The sequence below is a fragment of the Nipponia nippon genome, unplaced genomic scaffold, assembly GCF_047370975.1.
Source record: "Nipponia nippon isolate SJK-2023a ecotype South Korea unplaced genomic scaffold, ASM4737097v1 scaffold_27, whole genome shotgun sequence".
Taxonomy (NCBI): Eukaryota; Metazoa; Chordata; class Aves; order Pelecaniformes; family Threskiornithidae; genus Nipponia; species Nipponia nippon.
The window spans coordinates 3,547,972-3,567,846 of record NW_028262344.1 but is presented as its reverse complement, the minus strand read 5'-3'; the positions used below and the strand labels follow the sequence as shown (position 1 = coordinate 3,567,846).

The following is a 19,875-nucleotide window of genomic DNA, read 5'->3' as shown; positions in this document are numbered from 1 at the left end:
AACTGGCCACTTGCACAACATCCAGGGTTGCACAGACCCTGTGATGAGATCAAAGCCGATGGGGAAGGTGGAGTTTACAGAGCTGGTTGCCACACCTTTCGGTCAGGCAGCTTCCAACCAATGGCCCAATTTAAAGAACAGTGCTTAACTGGAACAGGAACAAACACCCAGCTGCAGGTTTAAAAAGAGAGCACCCTGCTATTTACAAAGGCTGTATTTGCCTTTGAGGATAGATGCGCTCTGTCCAGGTCTGCTGTCAAACCAACCTGCGATCTGGAGAGGCACTACTGACACTTGTCCCTCCCTCGGGACTCCAAGGGGACTGTGGCAAGGCTGCTGCAAAGCCTTGTGGGAGGCAGTGCTGTGACACAGGCTGCCCTCGCTCAGGAGCACCAGAGAAAGGAGTCTGGCTGTATTCCATGCATGTCATAAGCAATTCGGAGTTTGATGAGCTGTGGGGGCAACGAGCCCCTCTGCACCAGCAGAGGAAAGATGTTCTGCAGGTTTATTTGCATGCTTTCAAGGGTACCCCTTCCAACACCGCTGCTGTCCTGCCCAGCCACGCCACGTCCAAAGGGGACACAGCCCAGGTGGCCCCATGGCGAGCTCCACCACACCGCCCCATGCCAGGGGCCGCGGTGGCTGCAGTGACTGTCCCCCCTTCCCGCCACCACCGCGGGCCTGGCCCTGCACTTACCGCTCACCCCTCAGATGAGCTGCACCGCTCCCGAGGCCACCAGCGGGGCAATGGTCTTGTACCGGATCAGATGCTGCGAGCCCTCCTCCAGGTCGATGGTGTACTCTCTGTCAGAGACAGGCGGGACGTGAAGCTGCCTCTCCTGTTTCACTTTAACCCAGAACATTTTTCTGAAACCAACTTGTTTACATGCACCACGCGGGGAAGCGCCCACCTACCTCTGCTCATCCGTCTCTGGCTCGACCAGGATGTTCTCCTGACGCTCCAACACCCTCAGGAACACAAAGGAGTCCAGGTTGGGCTTCGGAACTGCAGAAAACGGATTCAGAGCATAAGTTCAGCACTTGTTTACGGTCCCCTGCAGGACGCTGAGCTAACAGAGGGGTAGGAGGGACAGCAAACTCATGGCCAGTAAGGGAACGCTAGACACTTCTGGTCAGATGTAGCGTGCACTGCCTCAACATAAGACAAGGCTCGATGGCAGGGGCCAGCATGACCCTCTGACAGCAGCGCCAAGGGACATCAGGCCACGTACCACGGCAGAGCAGTGTGCTATGACGCTGTCATCACATCATCTTTGCTTCTACTGAGCGCCAGCTGGAGGACTAGCCCTTAACATTTTGTGCTCCCCAGAGCTTTCCCCACACCCCTGCTGCTATAATTTTCAGATTACCCTGCAGTCTGGATATACTCACCTGATTTTAGGAGAGACACTTTCTGCAGGTTGGGCGGCATGTGTTTTAGGGCCACGTTCTTCAAATAAGTCTCTGTGTTTGCCATGTACCTGAGACAAATCATTGGAGCATTTACTGATTTAATCAAATACAAATTTGCAGGGAGAGCACTGACTGAAAACGCCAGCAAGCAATATCTCCTGCTCCCACAGGCATGGCCAGAGACAAACCTAATGGCTCGCCCCGGTAACTGGCTCACAGTTACCAGAGTTATTTTATTTCACTTCTTTCTTTGTCTGTAAGGAAACCTCCTGGTAAAGCCTGTGATTCTTGCTGCAAACCTGTCTAAGGCTGAACAGAATTGTTCAGCATAACACACGGGCAAGTTCTATAACCTATAAAAAGGGAGGGCGATACATCCAAAACCTACTCACTCTTTAGCAAAGGCAAACTCCTCTGGTGATAGAATGGAAGGCTCCCCTTCAGCTCGAGACTTCTCCTTCTCCAGGACATGGGGGAAAAACTTCTCTATCTGATATGGGAACAAAATCCCAAAGACTGTAACAGACCTCTCCCAGTAGCGCAGTGCCTACAACACCCACTCCCCAGAGGCTTCCCCTACAAGCAGCAGGCCACTGCTGTACAGGTGTAGGCGGCAGCCGCAGGCGTGCCCAGACACCTGCCCCCGAATTAACAGCGATATGGTCAGCTGGGGTCTCCAAGCTGCACAACCATAGGTGTACATGGCAGGACCCAGGCAAAACACGCACGCGTTCAATTGTGCCACCCTGAGCTTTGATGAGGTAAGAAAACGCTCGTAGCAATGCTATGCTCCTCCTTTATCACAACAGAAAAGCGTGTCCAAGGAAGGAATTCCTTCGGGTTGCACTTCAGAGGACATGGAGAGAGCAAGTGCACTTTAACTAAGCGCCTTGCTGAAGCCGGAGGCCTCGTGTGGGTAATAATCACTCCTGAAGTCACCCTTTTTCATCCCCTGGGCAGCACAAGCAAGTATTACCTTCACAAGCCTACATCGCAAGTAGCTGCTGAGCACGTAACGGATCCTTTCAATCTCCATGCGGTGAACGCTGACCTTCAAGTCTCCTCTCTTTGCCCGTTTCAGGTTTGCCTCCTGCAAGGAAAGGCAAAGAGAAATTAAATGGTTGAAACGTCAAACAACAAGAAACAGAGAGGGAGATGGGTTTTGTGCACAGGGCCCACAAAACCAGACGGCAGCTGCTTTTGGTGACACAAAGCACGCCCTTTCCTTGTATCTCTCAGTCCCCTCTCCAAGACAAGCTCAAAGAAGGTACTCGGAACAGCCTTATCTCGGGGACAGAGGAGCAGACAATCCTGGCAATCCCAGAGGGACCCAAGCATGTATCTACCAGGCCAGGCAACCAGGCCCTGCCTGTAGCACCACCTTAGCCCAGCAGAACCTACCATATGGTCCAGCTGCTCCACAACACACTCAATGATCTCAGGTTTGCTCTCCAGCAGCTCCGGCGCAAACTTCTCATTCAGCCAGGCCTGAAAGAAGGTACACTACAAGTAGAAGCGAGGAACGCACCTGCTATAGGCCCCAGCCCCCAGAGAGGCCAGAAACTCAGCCCTTCCCACCTCCTCCTGTCCCACATCTCCCCCCAGAGAGCCCAGGGCCCTGCTTCCAGTCCTCCGAGGTCAGATCTCCCCAGAGAGCCCAGGGCCCCAGCTCTCAGCCACCCCACATCTCCCCCCAGCGAGCCCTGGGCCCCGCTTTCAAGTCTCCCCACCAGATCTCCCCAGAGAGCCCAGGGCGCCGGCCCTCAGCCGCTCTTCCCCAGCCCACACTACCTGCTCCAGGCTGCGGATGAGCTGCGCCGGGGTGAGCACCAGCTCCTCACTGTCCCCGTCCGAGTCCGCCGCCGTCCCCTCACCGCTCACCGCCGCCATCTCCCGCCGCGGCCCTCCGCGCATGCGCGCATCCCACCCCCCGCACCGCGCATGCGTCCGGCGCCGCCTCGCGCGTCCCCCCGCAGCGCGCACGCGCCCCACCCCTCAGAAAATGGCGGGCGGGAAGCAGCACAGCTCCGCCGGGGAAAGGCCGCTGAAAAGCGAAGCTGCATTAACGGCGGACAAAGCAGGTGCGGCTGAGGAACTGATCTTGAAACGATGCTAGCTCTGTTTGTTCACAACCAAGACCTTGCTACCGCAGGAGTACAAAATCTCGCCGAGAGTGCTCCTTTAAAAGCAGCGCTATCAAATATGACACAGACACAGTTTAAGAAAAAATTTACTAATCCATTAGTACTTCTGCCAATATCGCAACAGATGTGAAAGGCAAACACCGTTACAGTTTAGAAAAAACAAGTTTTATACAATGAAAGTATTAAACAAACGTCAAAAAAAAAAAAGAAGTGGCTGAGTAATAAGCCTGGAATTTCAGATCCAGTATTAGCACCTACAGTACCACCAAAGCCAAAACACTCGATCTGTTCTGCATAAGTCTGCTTTTCTAAATTCTTGAATTCCTTCTACAATTGGACGATGACGCTCGGAACATAAACCAGGACATCCTTGCTTTGATAAGGGAAAAGGATATAAGAGAAAAATATTAAGCCAGCTTGGTTTGTAGGAACTTTACTTTTGCAGGTATTGCTGAGGAATGTCGATGCATGGGGGATACTAAATAATGCACAGTTCTACTTTTCAATAGTGTGCCAGCAGACAGAATTAAGAAACCATCTTACACAACATCTAACAGTTTGTCAAATCAATGTTTTCCTATAAATTATATATAATAAATCCATAAAGAAACAGTTTTACACTTCACATTAATCAGAGTAGGGTAGGAATTGTTAAGTTTATTGGTTCAGCATCCATTTTATTGTACTTACTGTTTCATGAATGAATAGACCCCCCTCTTCTGGTGAACATTGACAGATGCAAGAACAGCACAGATACAGTAGTAGAAAAAACACCAGTATTAAAGTCCAGCTATTCCTCCCCCTTCTAGGAACAACCAAAACATGAAAACAAATAACACTTTGCCGTTTGGTTTTCCACAAGAATCAGCACAGGAAACGCAAAACGCTCGTTGCCTCGAGTCCCTTCTCGCCAGGCAGAGGCACTGTGTATCCCCTCGCTCCAATACTGAACTGGAGGGAAGGCCTCGTTTCTGGAAAATTCCCAACTCGACTTGTAGCTTTCCAAAGCCCGACTGGTGTGCAGAAGGGTTTAAGAACTAGGGAGGAACAGCACTGCACTTATGTGACTAAAACTAGACTTCCGCTGGGCTAAGTGCTCCATTTCTTTCAGAAGAGTACGTAGCTTTACCACTTCTGCTTTTTCTTGGGAAAAAAAAACCACAAACAAACAAAAAACCAACTAAAAAGTGATCTCATTGCTTAAAAGTTTGCCACAAAATGGATGCTGACCAGCTAGGTCACCCCACGTGGAGCAGTTTTAGGAAGTTAGTCCTTGTAGTAGATGGCACTGTGGATCTGGCAGCAGAGAAAGGAATGATGCTCTAAAGTAGGAGGTAGGGGAACTTTGATACAGCAAGTCCACTGTTGAGCTATCTGCTAGGAAAAGAGTTTCATATTATTAGAAACTATTATAAATAAAACCAACAAAACCTTACACAAACATTTACATAGCTATATTTTGTTCTCTTAGGAGGGATGTAGCAGGAAAGGTAGGGTTACCACGTGCTGTGGTGAGAGTAGCCAACGCTCTGGATTCCACTCATCTAACAAGAAATAAAGGCTTGACGACTTTGTTTCTTTCTGCACGACAGGCACAAATATTTCCAATCTCTCTTCTGCACACACTGCCAACAACCTAGACTTAGACTACCATCCACCTAGACTTAGACTACCATCCCAGGATCTGCAGAGTACCTAAGACAAGGGAGCCAGTTCCAATCTGAGCTTTTCAAAAGCAAAGCTTAACGAAAGTTCAACAGGTATTTTGAAAACCCAGGGACAGTAATTTTGCAATTCTGTACTGCATGCAATTAGCATGATCCTTTATTTTAGCCTCTCTCTTTCAGGTACTCTGCGCACTCTTTTCACTTTGCGACTCTGCCACGCAATATCATGAACACTAAGTGCCTTTCAGCAACTTTTTCCAGTTAAAGCTACCAAAGCTACAGGTTGCTGGACACTCTTAACTGAAAGCATCACGAGCGAAGATACCAAAGTGAGAACTGGGACAGCATCCAGCTGAAAAACGGCAACAAAGAGTTTTTGTATGTTAGAATACACTCAGGGACAGAGTCGTGCAAAGATTTTCCCACTTAAAACCACTGGGTAGGGTAAGATCTCAAATATAGTAGCAGATCTCAGAGTTCCTCTGAATTTACACAGATGTTGCAGCGACCATTGGAAGTCCTAATATACACCACCTATTCCTAGCCAGAGTCATATCCTCTACCGCTCTACAGGATAGAAAGACAGTCCGTGTTTTGTAGAGCCCATGTAGGCCGAATTCATGAACACATCATCCAGGACAGTGCGCGGTCTCCAAATGACCAGGTTACAGCTGAGGAGATGAATACCTAAGAAAGCTCCGGTTCCAGACCAGGCTTACTTGGGTACTTATTCTGCTTTCAAAACAGATGTTTACCGACCACAGTTATTTGCAATTCATCAGACTATCCAGAACTTCACGATACAAGTCTTTCTTCATTTTAGAAATTTCAGTTCTTTGAACACTGACAGAACTAGCTTTTATGTAATTGCTCAAAACCCACATCACCTACGAAAACATTCTGCAATAATTGCTGTGAAATGAGTCATGACAAATGGCTTGTGCCAAATATATGCAGATGCAGCTGATAAAACACAAACTTATTCCAACAGCACACAAGCGCTATGCAATACAACAGATCCCCAAGTGCTAATAACCAGATAAAGATGGGTGTTTTGAGACAGAACCGGCATCTACAAGCAATGCCAAGTTGACACGCCAGAGTTGTTTAGAAACAGGTATGCGTCAACAAGCACCTTCACCGTTTTGCTTTACCAGAACTTCTTGTCATGGTTTTCTCCATCTTGCAGCAGATTAATCTGGTTTATATGCACTGGAAATATGGGTCAGTCATAAGCAGACCACCAAAAGAGAAATCCTACAGATGCGTAGCAGAAGCAGGTTAGAAAAAGCACTGAAATAATTTAGTAATGCTACCAAGTAAGTTACTTGCATTTTCCCTTTAGGCTGTGTAAGATTTGACTCTTAGAATATGCCATATTCCAAGACTCGGGCAGCAGATAAGATAAACTGTATTTATACAGCATCTTATCAAATGTTTCTGAGCAGAAGAGGCTTGGAAGAATCCCACCACTTGGCACATGAGACCGGAGTGTGACCCCAGGCAACAGCAGTTCTCTGTTCAGTCCCTTCTGGAACAGCAAAGCTGCCATTCAGCCGTGTGTAGAAGTGAATCTCCTCCATACTTAGAACCAAGAAGGTAAAATGCAATTGCTCACATTCTGGGGCGAATAATACTGACTTCTAGGCAAAATACAAGGGAATCCTTAACATGCTGGGCTTATAACCTCGATTTCACAAGTGCTCGAAACATGAAAGCTTTTCAAACAGACCCTGCTCTGAGGTACCACAGAAAACACTCAAAAGGAAAAGCCGCGTTGTTCACAGCAGTACAGGAGGGGCAGGCGCTAGGACAGCACCATCAACGACTTCTCTTGGATACTTCTCTCTTACACTGTTAGTCTGAAAACCATTTGGAGATCCAAAATAAGCATTTAAATAGGGACCTGTTTTAAAGTCTAGATTTAAGGATTAGTCTTAAATTTGTCTGCTCAGAACATTATAACAGAAAAACCTTAAGAGAATAAAAAAAGGTTTTTATCCACAGAACAGGGAACAATTTTGGACATAATACAGGTTTAACACATGTTTACACAATCAAGACCTGAAATTCTCTAAAGGTAAATCCGGTACCATCTGATCTGTATTAACGTTCAGCGGCATAATGCCAAGTATTGATATTTCCACTTATTCAGAAAGCCTAGTCCACACAAGATATATGTGAACAGCCTTTGATTACACACAGTGGTGGGATAAATACTCCGTCTCAGCGTAACAGAATCTACCCCTCTGAGCATAGAAAACAGGTTGAGATTGGTTGAGATTGATCTAGTATAAGGTTACCATGTACCTGAGACTCCACAGTTTTATCTTCCGCTGGTCATACCTCTGTCTTCATAAATGGTAATTTCAATCTGCACAGAAAAGCTGTTAGGGAAACATACTACAAATCTGAAAACGACAAAAAAAAGTGCAAAAACATGAAGATATCAGAACCCTTGATCTTTCTGCTTCATACCTGCTGTTTCAGGCTAGTTTCACAGCTGCAAAGCAAACGGAACAGCACACATAAAAGACACCCTGTCAGGGCAGATGAGTGGTCGATCCAGCCCAGGACTGTCCTGACAACAAGAACGCAAGATGCTGTGCGTGGAAGGTTTGCGAGCCTTGCCGCCTTCTGTTAAATTTCAGGAAAGGCTACGCACTAGAGAAAAGTTAACACTTCTGCAGTTCAGCTACTAAGTCACTAGCCAAACTGAAAATGCTTTTACTCAAGTTGAATGTTGTTTTTTTTCAGGAGGTGCATGCATAGAAGAATGTGGAAAACATATCGAGAATAATGAAGTCACGTAGGTGACAGCTATAAGCTATTTAAACAAATACACAGATAACCCAACTGCAAGGAATTAGCCTTAGCATGCATTTAATTGGCACTCTGTGTTTCAAGTTGCTTCAGTTTCAATATTCTCAAAAAATAATACGTGTTACTCATTCTACCCCTGGATTTGCTATGCGGGGCCTTTACAACTACCAAGGTAATAACCAGATAAAATGCCCGCAGTGTGGTTCAAGAGTCAAAGAAAAAAGGTTAAAATAAGCCATGCTGGAACCAAGAGCAAGTGCTAGGCTGGAATCAACTTATAGGGATGTCATATGGCGAAATCTTCACCAGTGTCTGAGCTGAGGGTTGCAAATTAAACAACAGCCATCTCTTGCTTTCATGTAATCAATTTCTATCCTACCAAGCTGGTCGCTTTTTTCCAATCAACAAATTGCATTTTTAGAGGCCACTGAAATAGAGAAAGCATCTAAAGTGTTGGAAGCACTCTGTTTATACATACTGTGTTTTCAAGGAAGTCTCGAAGGACGGATTCCAATACTGTGTTTTCCTTGTCTTTTGATGTGACAGACCTTAATGTACTAAAATCTGACCAGGGAACAGTACACAACGGAGGGTAACAAGGCTAATCACGTATTCTGCCATATCACAGATCAAGCACGACCAGAGGGTGCCACACTGAGATAAAGAGGTAGCACATCACGGGTGGACAAACCGGGAGACAATCTAAGAAGCCACAGAAGGATACAACTCTTAGTCCTCTTTCAATGGGGTCTGTCAGAAGGAGGCCCTGAGGAGCATAGATCTTCTCATTCTGTTCCTGAATGAACTTGGCAATTTTCTTTAGAACCTGGTAAGAGAACAGCACAGAAGTCACGGTCCCGTAATCAGGTTTCCCTACATTAGAGTCAGAGCCTCGGCAATATCACAGATGTAGCAACGTTAGGAGAGCCCAGCACAAAACTAGAGACAGAACTTGCGTGATTCCTCTGAAGTACAAGCTGTCATTACGTTACTCAAATTGACTAATAGAGACAAGTCCGTCTGATGGATACGTGAAATCACTCTGCAGGAAGACCCAGAGTCTACATGGAAGTTGTAGGATAACGGTGCAAGTCACAGAAGCCCTACCAAGAAATACGTCTTTGACTGAAGTCTGTGGCACATACTGCCTTCCAAGCGGCAAGGTAAACAAAAGCAGCGCACCTTTTCATAATGCGTTTCCATGCACAAGAAGATGGTATAGGCAGTCAGACAGGCGAGACACCCTTCAAGGTAAGACTGGCCCCCAAGCTTTTCAGCTTCTGCATAGAGGTTATTCAGTGTTCGGACAGTCTCTTCAAACTGCTGCCTGTCAATCTGCAAGAGAAGTCAAGTTTAGCTGTCACGCCCTGCACATCTCGGAACTCAACGATATCTTCGGATATCTACCTTCATTTATTGCTTATTTGCACTTCCACACTTTGCAGCCACTGTGTTCAGAGCCAAAGTCTGAAGGACACTTTGAGTTACAGACCTGTAGTTCTCTGTTAAACGTCTGCCAAGAGATTAGACCAAGTCTGAATTCCAACACAGTGTGAACACAAAACAAGTAACCCAACTAAACCAAAGTGCAATTCAACTGGGGGGGGGAGGTTAATTCACACACAAAATGATCTGCTAGATTAAAAAGAGCAGTTAGGGAGTGTACTGACAGAGCTAACTCTTAATATCAGGAATGCCTTGCTGCTGCTGCAGCGCTGGTCAAACAAGCTCTCAATAAAACAAAACAAAACAAAGAAACAGGGAAGAGAAGAAAAGCGCAGTGAGAAAAAGAAAAGGCATTAGCAAAGAGAGTTTGTTTTGCTATCGGTGGAAGCTATTACATCTGACAGCATCAAACAAAATGCAAGTACTTGAGACGGCACTTGTGAGGCCACTGGACAGGCTCGGCAGAACTGGCTGGTCTCCACAAGAGAGGACAGCCTTGATGCAGCACAGCACAACAACGCACGCTTTATCCTCACCGACATAATGAACACATTCTGTTTGACTGCTGCAAAAGACAGCTGCCTTCCTCAGGTTTAAAGCAAGCACAAAACGCCAGCATTTCATAAACACCAAAGAGAAGCATTTTTAACTGTTTTTCAGGTGGCTTTTCACCACAAATTGAAAGTATTTTCTAACCAGAATTGATCAGAAATGATATCTGGACAACAAACAACGCTTTTATGTGAAAAATAAACAATATCGAAAGCAGGATATGCCTTTAAATTATGAAATTATGCCTCCCTCACACTATGCGCAGGGTCGTAATAAAGAGAGGGTTAGACAGCGCTAGCGTCCTTAAACTTAAGGACGGACATGAGACCCTAGCACAGCACCCCTGGGGTGCGGCGGGGCGGAACGGGTGCCAGGGGAGGGCCGCGGGGAGAACCCCCGCCTCCCTCCCGCACCCGGGAGGCCGCCTCTGGGGGACGGAGCGGAGGTTCGGGCAAGAGAGGCTCCAGAACGACGCAGAGCGGGCTCACGGCCGCGCCGGTCTGTCAGGCCACGCGTGAACGCCACCCGGCCGCCACTCAGGCAGGGCCCGGCCTTTCCCCGTCACACAGCGGGCTCCAAAGCGGCGAGGCGGGCGGCGGGGCTCGGCCCCCGGGCTGCCCGGCGGGGCTGGGAGCAGGCCCGCCCCGCCTTACCCTGTTCTCCAGCTCCGCCGGGAACTTGCTCTGGAACTGGCACCGCGTCCCGCCGCTGTAGTCGCGCTGGATGAACACCTTGCCCGACACGGGCGCCTGCTGCGGCCTCATCGCGCCGCCGCCGCCACTTGCGGCCGCCGCCGCCCGCTCCGCTCCGCTCCACCGGCCGCCGACCGCTCACTTACGGCTGTCGCAAAAACGTCGGGACAACTCCGGGCAGGGAAAGGGCAGAAGTGCCGTCTGGTGCGAGTGCGCAGGCGCGCACCCGCCTGCCTCCCATTGGACGCTCCTCCGGGAGTGGGCGGGGCGCCGGCCGCGGCCTCCCCGTCCCGCCCATGGCGGCGGCCGAGCACTGCGAAATACTGCGAAATACTGTGAAAATACAGCGAAAATACGGCGAAAATACCCGCTCCCTCCGCCTGGGCCGCCCCGGGTGCTGATTTCACGATATTTCCTTAGGAATCGGAGCCGGGGGGAGCCGCGCGGCACCCACGCCAGCTTTATTCCCAGCTGATTTTGCTGATAAACCTTTCCAGGCCTTCACCTTTGGCCTTGGGAGTCCTGCTTCGGCAAGGCATAAGCAAGGTCAAGGATCATTTAGTTTAAGGAAAAACGGAAAGCCTTTCTCTACCCAAACCAGGCGAGTGGCAAGGGAAGTTACTGACAAACCTCAAACCAGAATTCTGAGCGTTTGCTGCTCGCCCCTGTGGTATGGGGGGGTGGTGGGGAAACAGCCCGGTGTGCGGCTGGGCTGGGTGGCCCTGTTGCTGATCACAGAATCAGAATCATGGAATTGTTTAGGTTAGAAAAGACCCTTGAGATCATCAAGTCCAGCTATTAACCTAGCAGTGCCAAGCCCACCACTAAACCACGTCCCTCAGCACCGCATCTCCCCGGCTCTTAAATCCCTCCAGGGGTGGGGACTCAGCCCCTGCCCTGGGCAGCCTGGGCCAGGGCCTGACAGCCCTTTGGGGGAAGAAGTTTTTCCCAATATCCAACCTAAACCTGCCCTGGCGCAGCTTGAGGCCGTTCCCTCTCGTCCCATCGCTTGTTCCTGGGGAGAAGAGACCGACACCCCCCGGCTCCAGCCTCCTTTCAGGCTGTTGCAGAGAGCGATGAGGGCTCCCCTCAGCCTCCTCTTCTCCAGGCTGAGCCCCCCCAGCTCCCCCAGCCGCTCCTCCCCAGCCTTGTGCTCCAGCCCCTGCCCCAGCCTCGCTGCCCTGCTCTGGCCACGCTCCAGCCCCTCCGTGGCCTTCTTGGGGTGAGGGGCCCAGCGCTGAGCACAGCATTCGAGGGGCGGCCTCACCAGTGCCCAGCACAGGGGGACGATTCCTGCCCTGCTCCTGCTGGCCACACCATTCCTGATACAAGCCAGGGTGCCATGGGCCCTCTTGGCCACCTGGGCACACTGCTGGCTCATGTTCAGCGGCTGTCGACCAGCACCCCCAGGCCCTTTCCCGCCGGGCAGCTCCCAGCCGCTCCTCCCCACGCCTGCAGCGGTGCCTGGGGTTGCTGTGCCCCCAGTGCAGGACCCGGCCCTGAGCCTTGCTGCCCCTCACCCCGTGGCCTGGGCCCATCGCCCCAGCCTGGCCAGGGCCCTCTGCAGGGCCCCCCTGCCCTCCAGCAGATCAATGCTCCCACCCAACGGGGTGTTGGCTCCAAACTGACTGGGGGTGCGCTCGATCCCCAAGCCCAGATCATTGATAAAGACATTTAACAGAAATGGCCCCAACACTGAGCCCTGGGGAACACCACTCGTGACCGGCCACCAACTGGATTTAACTCCACTCACCACCACTCTCTGGGCCCGGCCATCCAGCCAGGCTTTTACCCAGCAAAGCATATGCCCGTCCAAGCCATGAGCAGCCAGTTTCTCCAGGACAAACTGTAGGAAACGGTGTCAAAGGCCTTACTAAAGTCCAGGTAATTGAGGTGATCCTTGCACCCCGCAGAAGCAGCCTGCCACCCCAAGCTCATGTCGTCCCCAGCCCTGCAAGCTGCTTTGTCCTGCCTGGGGACTACATGGGACAGGGCTGGACTCATGGATCTGAGGTGCTGAGCAGCAAGACGGGGACTCCGTCAGCAGCACCCCTCTGCTGAGTCTTTTCCCTTTGCGTGTAGAGCATTGCATTGCCAAGCAGCTTCAGAGCTGCAGTGATGGGCTTGAAAGGGCAGCGTACGCTTTCCAGAGCCTTTGGGAGCCCAGTGGGGTGTGTTGTGGGCAACAGGACGTTAAATTTGCAGAGATGGTTTAGTTTGGGAATTCTATAGACAGTGAGAAAATTCACGTGTTGCAGCTAAACAGCCTCTGGATCTAATGACATTATTTAAAAACATTTTAAATGCACAACAACGTAAGGCAAAGGTGAACCTCCTCAGGAGGTGGACTACTTCTGTCCAGTATAACAAGTGTCATGGCCTCTGCAAAACCCCTGAAAAATGACAGCACCCTTTCAGCTAATTCAGAAACCAGGGGAACTGGAGAATGATACAACTAATTGAAGATTTCTGAGGTGTCTATGGCAAGCTGTGCCCATGGGATTCAAACAAAAAGCAGACACTAATTATGGGCACAATTACTGAGCCTGGGCTGCAGCACAGCCCTCAGCGAGTATTTTCTGAGGTCACACAGAGATACTAGAAGCAGGCCGTTCTGCAAAAGCCGCCAGGAGTTGTTTAGTGTACGTCTGCGTTAATTAATGAAGTACTTCACAGAAGCACTGCAGGAGCTTGAAGTCCAGGGGCAGCAAAGTCTTACAGACACACCATCAGCCAGAATGAGGAAACGTGTCTTGGTCGGATCCTCCCTGTGTTCCTTGTTCCTAATTCTGTGACTTGTGCAAATGAGACTGATCTCTTGCTTTCAGCATTCCTGAGAGTCTATTTCTTCTCTGGAAGTTGGGAAATCATAGATGATTGGAAGACACTGTTCCAAGGTTCAGAAGTTAGCTAATCAGTGACATGTTTATTTAAACAATTATTGGAAACCATCACTTGGTGAACAAAAAGTAAAGGGAAGCAAAGCATTTGGGACATTCAGTTTCATTATTTGCTTACTGCAGCTGCTCCTTCTCAGTCCGCTGAAGCTTCCACTTAGAAGATGATACACAGGAGAAGAGTTCCCAGGCATCCCAAGGAGGAATGAACTCAAGTGCAGACGTGGGCCACGCTCCATCTCTACCGGGTCAGTCTCGGAGCAGACCGGAGGGCCTGACCTGCTTCCCATGAACCCAGGCTGCTGTGCCGGATGGAGAGGTGTCCCCAGACCTCAGCGAGGCTCACGGAGCGAGGACGCGCTGCCAGGCCGTGTGCCACGGCTGTGCGGGACCTGCCGGGACGCTGTGCGGTGAGGTGGGGGGTGCGGAGGACCGAGCCAGGCTGCGGAGCATCCCCAGCGGGCTGCTCAGACACTGCTCTGCCGGCGTTTGTCCACCTCTCCATGGAGGCAAACTCCCTTGCTGCCTCGGCAGGCGTTACCTGAAAATTGTCTCGCTTCGAATCACAGTGGGACTTGCAGAGTGCTAGCGGGCGTGGGAGTCCTGCCTTTCTGGAGCCAAAGCTGTAGGGGAAGAAAGGGATGTGCATGGGTGTCTTCCTTTGTCCAAGCGCCAAAAAGAAATTGATGCCCACGTTCTCCCTCGCTGAGCAGCACGGCTTTCACCAGTCACTCTGTGGTGAAGTCTGTGGGCCACAGGCTCACCGTCTGTGCCCTTCACGCCCTCCCTGCAGTTTGTACAGGTTACTTCTTCTCCCTAAACGTCTTTTCTCTTGCAGGAGGACGACAGAGTTCCCAGCCCTGGAGCAGTAACCCTGAGCGAAGCGAGAAAGCTGCGAACCCCGGGGATCTCTCAGCTCGCAGGCTGTCTCAGTCCTCACACAGCTTCGCCCCAGTGCTCCCAGTGTCCAGCTGCCTTGGGGCTGGCACGTAAGGAAGAGGGGAGCCAAGGTCTCTCTGATGTCCAGGGCTCTCGTAAGCCACAGCACTGCTCTGCCTGCTCCTTCTCACAGCAGTGCTACCGGCTGCCGAGCAAGAGAGAGACGTGCCGGTGCCTGGTAAGGGACAGGGCACACCTCCAGAGCGAAGCTTTTGGGTAAAGCCGGGAAGCAAGGCCTGGGAGAAAAGACATCATTTTACTGGTTAAATCAGTCTTCTGTTTTACCTCCAAAACTCTTGTTGTCTCAGCTGATGGGAGCTCTGTTGTATTAACAGAGTGTGGGTCTGAAATTGTTACAAATCGGGAAATAAATAAACCACGTCCTATGTTTCAAAACTTGCTTGTGAGCCCCTCTGAGCACGCGTACGTGAGAGGTGCATTTGGAGGCAACCCAGCCTGCACGGGTCCCGCAGCGGGGCAGGCATGGAGCGCGTTCTGCCAGCCTGAACTGATGTGAGCCAAGATTTTATCAGGAATTGTTGGTGCACTTGTTGGCACATCTGCAAATGTGCAGGGAGCCAAGTGCCACAAATGCAAAAATGAGCTGACCCACCTCTCTTGAGGAAATGCGCTGTCTTCGGGAGTTCTTGGCATCATCCTGTTTAAAGTACTTTCTGTTTTTTTTTTTCTGAATCTTTTTCATTCTTGCTGAGAAAAGGATTATGAAATTTTACAATGCAGTAATAAACTATTATTATTTATTAAATAAGAAGGCCCTGTAAAAAATAGAAGGAGAATTCAATCCAGATGCTATCTGTTGCAAGGGCATTTGAAATTCCAGATGTTGGTAGTAAAATGTGGTCTCTAATTCATGCTCTTAGAGACAGAAAATGCTCCTGGCTGGGTAACCTGGCCCTGCTTAGTGCGGCCGTGTGTTTTTCCACAGGCTGGCCTGTGTTTAGAAGCAGCCGCAGTATCTAACTGTAGGGTTCAACTTTATCCCTTTGCTGAACATACTTTTGTGCATTTTTATGGCTAAGAGCGAGATTGGAAGCACATCAAATCAATGTTGTACTTGTTTTATGAAGGTAATAAACCAACGGCTTGCAGAACGGGGCAGCCGGGTGTGCCGCGGAGCAAAGGGCTCGGGAGCCCTTGGGTGCAGGCACTTGCACAGATGCCAGTGGCCAGTGTCGGAAGAAGAATAACGGCAGCATGTTCAGGGCGCGTCTGTCCCCCGCTATTCACCGCCTGTTTCCTTTGTGTGCCTCAAGCGAGCCTTTGTCTCGAGGTGCCATTTCATGTTTGGTACGACCACTGGTGCTCTGGCAGCCCAGAGGGATGCTGATGCCTTTTCAGTCCCAGACCAGCCGAAATGTCTCTCCCCCCACGGTGTGAGACGGCCTTTCCTGGCTCAGGGCCGCAGACCTCAAGACGGCTGCGACAAGAAAATCACTTGATCATATTTACCTTCAGTGACGGTGGCCTCTCGGCTCTGCAACTGGTTGGAAAAGTTTCACCTAGCCCCGACTTTTGTCTGTGGCTTTATCTCTAGCTGTAGCTGCTGTAAATCATCCCAAGGGTAAGGGGCGAGCAGCCCAGAGAGCGCGGATTTGCTAAGGACAGGGGAAGGCAGGTGCTGTGGTGCAGGTGGGTGCAGCCCGTGGCTGTTGTAGGCGACTGCCTGATGAGAAAAGACCAGCGTGGAGCATCGGCAGTGCCAGCTCGGAGCATTTTGATGATGTGGGGAACAACAGATAATGGGTCTCTCTGGGTGTGGAGGCTACGGAGACCCCAGACATCAGACCTGGGCTAACCAGGACTAACTTTATGTCCTGTCAACACAGATGGATTTTGTCCTTGCTCTGTGTCCCCTAGTGCCACCCCTGAACGGAGGCTGCAGCCGTGCCACGATGCGCAGGGAACTGACAGCTTCCCTGGACGTCTTCTGGTTTTTCATGCCTGCCAAGAATCGCTTTGCCTTCCCACAGGATTTATGTAAACTGGTTACAAATTTGGACGCGTAGTAATGGTAAATCTCAGGTTACGCGAGTTCAGCTTTTGCCCGCAGGACCCCGGCACCTCAGCTTGTATTCGTTGTTTAAAAATACAGCACAGCAGCGGGAGAAAGTGTGCTGCAACCCAAGGTGAATATGTGCCGGGCTTTCTTACATTCAGGGGGAGGCAGGGCTGTAAATGGCCTTGAGCCATCGTCCTCATCCCTTCTAGGAGGATAAACCTCTGAACACCAGGAGAGGAGGGAGCAGGAGGGGGCTGTGCTTCGGCCGTGTGCTGGGAGCTGGGTTTGCAGTGCCGGGGACTGGAGAGAGGGGCAGACAATTCGGGCTGCCTGTGGGCATCCCCTTGGGAGCTTCAGTTCCTTTAAACTCCCCAACGTGCAGCTGCTGTTTCTTAACGTTGTGCTGGAAGTATCAGGGGAGCTGGATGCCTGAGCGCTTGCACATTGGGTGCACGGTAGCTGTACAATTAGGAAGGTCCAGACCGGCACTCCTGAGGCCTGTGGGAGTTTTCCTGGGAGTCCTGGGACCCCGAGACCCCGCACTGGGGCACTCCAAGCGAGACACATTGAGCCCAGACCCGGTGGTGTGTGGATCCGATGGCAGCGTGTCTCCCTTCCTGCCCGCAGCTCTCCGTACCGGACAGCGGTGGTTTGATTTCCGAGCAGAGTTCCTACCGAGAGGGACTTCTCCGCACAGTAATTGGAAAATGCTAATGCCTAATGCCCACCCTCCAGGGAATCCCTCTTCAAAGCCCTGGTGGGGCTGCGGCACTGACTCCCCTGAGGAAGCTGCAGCTCCACGGGGGAATCGCCCTCCTAAAGATCACACAGAGTGTCTTTTAAGTGGAAATGACTGTTTTTTTTCACAATTAGGTGGAGCAGAAATAATTAAGCAGGGCCACAACCATGGTTATCTTGTACTTGATTGCCAGAGTTGAGTCTGGCAGGGATTACTTCATTGTGCTCTTCTGCTAGTTTTTCATTTCCTTTTGCTAAAAAGCTGATAATGTTTGCTCCTCCCATCACAAGAGATCTAGAAATCTGTTTTCAGAAGAGCTGCTCTTGCACCCCAAGTCGGTCTGTGGAGTTTGTGGGCCAGTAAATCCCAGGAGTGGCTGCCAAGGCTCAACGGAGAATATACAGCGGGGTGGCAGACTGGGCCTGTGCGTGGCTGGGTGCCCGTGGAAAGGAAGCAGCACGACACCATTTTAAAGACACCTTTTTCTGTTTGCATTTAACCTTCGTCTTTTTGCTCCTGAAGTGGAAACTGCTCTAACTCATCTGGGAGGCTGGGAAAGCTACCGGGAGGGGATGTATCCAGCAAAGGTGGGTATCGCCATCCCTCTCTGGTCATATGCTGAGCACGGCTTGAGAGAGCTGGGGGGCTCAGCCTGGGAGTTTCTAAGACTTCCATGAACCCTACGTTTTTAGCATTTGCAATTTCCCTTTGCACATTGGCCAAGCTGGGCTGCTTCATTCACATCACACCGGAGCCTGGTGCATCATTGTCCTTCCTCTGCAAGAAGACTTTTCATGGCCAAGATGAATTCCATGCCAGTGGAGCAGCAAGAAACATTAACCCTTAATCCTCGGCTAGGGCAGCCATCGAGCAGTACGAGGAGCCTGGTCGGGGTGGCAGGGCTCCCTGGTGCCAGGGAGGGCTCTGCAGCGTCCCCCTGGGCGACAGCTGGGGCAGCCCGGGCTGCGGGGTCTCAGGCTCAGGGATGCTTTTGCCAGATCCAGCTGCCTCCGAGAGATGCAAGGCGCAGCTGGTGACGGACTACGCCCTACTGTAAGCAAGGAAGAAGAACCCAGGCTTGTCCTTCCAGCAAAGCAATTCTGGGTTTGGATTTCTCGCCACTGTTGCAAACCGATTTCAGCCTTCCCCGGGGAGAAGGGTTGGATTCTGTTATGCTTGGCTAAGAGCTGGCACAAGGGCTTGCAGGTGTCAGGATAGCATGGCTGATTTGGATTTGTGAGGCTGCAAGTTACCCCTCTCCCGTGGTCTGTAAGTATTTACAGAGGGAGCAGGTTTCTGATAAAACCAGACAAAAAAGTATCTATACTGAGCTCAGCTGTACTGATGAACTCACGCTTTAATGGAAGGGCGATTAACTGTCAAAACAGTTTGCGGGTGGCTGGCGAGCATTCTCCATCACCCCTTGTCTCCCTGTTTCCAGGCTGAGAGGCCGTAAGCGGTGGGTTGGCGCGGGAGCCCTGCGTGGGCTCTGATCTGCAAGGGTTCGACATCCTTACGTCCCATCCGGTGCTGAGACCGATGAATCATTCGTTGTCCCCCACACCGCAGTTCAACAAGGAAGAAATAAACACGAGAATGATTTATTTTGTTTAGTTTTTACAGAATATAATAAGCAGCCCCCATGTCATGCTCTGGACAAAAGCAGCAATTTTGCAATAATATAATACAATACGATAAACAGTGCTGTCACTGTCCCCAAACACACGCTCCAGGGACACATCTGCGGCAGCCGGCTCCCTGGAAGGTCTCCCAGGCCTGTGCCCAGGCTGGCCGAGGCCAGGCTTTGCCACAAGCCAGGGAAGGGACACCTTGGAAGGACGCCCTAGTACTTCCCATCCTCAAAGGTTGCCAGAAGTCGTTTGGCCACGGCCATGGCCAGCTGGGCCCCGCCAGGCTTTCGGCAGCCAGAGCCAGGCTCAAGCCCACAGCCTGGATGTGGAGCCTGGCTGCCCTGCCTGCCTCCGGAGCACCGCGGTGGGAGATGGAGCCAGGCGGCCGCCCCGGCCCCTACTCCCCGGCTTTGCAGGGGAGCCGGGCGCCCCAGCCTCCTCTTGCCCAGCCGCTCTTGCTTGTGCTAAGTAGTTTGCAGATGTGATAATGACAGTCCTGATTTGCTTAGGGAAGAGAGAAAGAGGGGAAAAAAGGAAAGAAAGAAACCAGGCTAAGTGGTGAGCTGCTGTAGGAACCTCGATATGGGCTGCTGCTGATCTTGCCTCACCCTTCTGCCCCCCACCCCCTCCCACAGGAACAGCCTGAACTAATTAACCCTCTAGCACTCCATAATGAAGGCTAATAAACACCTAATGGGTTTGCTTGAACAAACAACCTCCGCACAGGCCATAGGAAACCCCCAGTCCCATGGGGTGGCGTGGGGGAAGACCAGGGAGCGCGGGGCTGGGGCTGCCCCCGGCTCTCCCCTCCTGCACACCTGAGCCCGAGATCCCCAGCCCAGTCCCGCTGTGCCTGGGCTGCCGGCAGCCTGGCTCCCGGCGCCAGCCGGGCTTCTGCTGCGCAAACTGGCA

The 19,875-nt window shown here is 51.1% G+C and overlaps 2 protein-coding genes and 1 long non-coding RNA gene across 5 annotated transcripts; 1 reads left to right on the top strand and 2 right to left on the bottom strand.

The window, feature by feature from the left end:
* Window positions 1-337: 337 nt before the first annotated feature.
* On the bottom strand, window positions 338-3,486 carry GINS4 (GINS complex subunit 4). The gene is made up of 8 exons (XM_087762691.1): window positions 3,205-3,486; window positions 2,815-2,901; window positions 2,390-2,503; window positions 1,806-1,903; window positions 1,393-1,481; window positions 916-1,006; window positions 698-804; window positions 338-473 (listed from the first exon to the last, which is right to left on the bottom strand). The coding sequence occupies exons 1-7, from the start codon at window positions 3,325-3,327 to the stop codon at window positions 708-710; spliced, it is 699 nt and encodes a 232-aa protein (XP_087618817.1). The 5' UTR covers window positions 3,328-3,486; the 3' UTR covers window positions 338-473; window positions 698-707.
* Window positions 3,487-3,625: 139 nt separating this feature from the next.
* Window positions 3,626-10,905, bottom strand: GOLGA7 (golgin A7). 2 transcript variants are annotated; one of them, XM_087762693.1, is made up of 5 exons: window positions 10,699-10,905; window positions 9,230-9,382; window positions 8,772-8,873; window positions 7,535-7,598; window positions 3,626-4,934 (listed from the first exon to the last, which is right to left on the bottom strand). In XM_087762693.1, exons 1-4 carry the CDS (start codon window positions 10,807-10,809, stop codon window positions 7,551-7,553), a joined length of 414 nt encoding a protein of 137 aa, XP_087618819.1. In that variant the 5' UTR covers window positions 10,810-10,905; the 3' UTR covers window positions 3,626-4,934; window positions 7,535-7,550. The 2 variants fall into 2 exon arrangements, with proteins under 2 accessions (XP_087618819.1, XP_009467173.2); XM_009468898.2 differs by having other exon boundaries at window positions 3,626-4,931; window positions 10,699-10,903.
* A 2,672-nt stretch (window positions 10,906-13,577) lies between these two features.
* On the top strand, window positions 13,578-14,969 carry LOC148055035 (uncharacterized). Of its 2 annotated transcripts, none has more exons than XR_015705894.1 (2): window positions 13,578-13,882; window positions 14,473-14,969. It is a non-coding gene; the product is annotated as an uncharacterized LOC148055035 (long non-coding RNA). The 2 variants fall into 2 exon arrangements; XR_015705893.1 differs by having other exon boundaries at window positions 13,578-14,044.
* The last annotated feature ends 4,906 nt before the right edge of the window (window positions 14,970-19,875 follow it).

Coding starts and splice junctions, on each gene's coding strand:
- GINS4 (XM_087762691.1), bottom strand. CDS start 3,327: ATGCGCGGAGGGCCGCGGCGGGAGATGGCGGCGGTGAGCGGTGAGGGG. Junction 1,007..1,392: donor AGTGTCTCTCCTAAAATCAG/GTGAGTATATCC, acceptor CGTTTTCTGCAG/TTCCGAAGCCCAACCTGGAC. Junction 805..915: donor CCAGAGACGGATGAGCAGAG/GTAGGTGGGCGC, acceptor TGTCTCTGACAG/AGAGTACACCATCGACCTGG.
- GOLGA7 (XM_087762693.1), bottom strand. CDS start 10,809: ATGAGGCCGCAGCAGGCGCCCGTGTCGGGCAAGGTGTTCATCCAGCGC. Junction 9,383..10,698: donor CGGCGGAGCTGGAGAACAGG/GTAAGGCGGGGC, acceptor CTTCTCTTGCAG/ATTGACAGGCAGCAGTTTGA. Junction 7,599..8,771: donor TTGAAAGAGGACTAAGAGTT/GTATCCTTCTGT, acceptor TTTTCTGTGCAG/ATTGAAATTACCATTTATGA.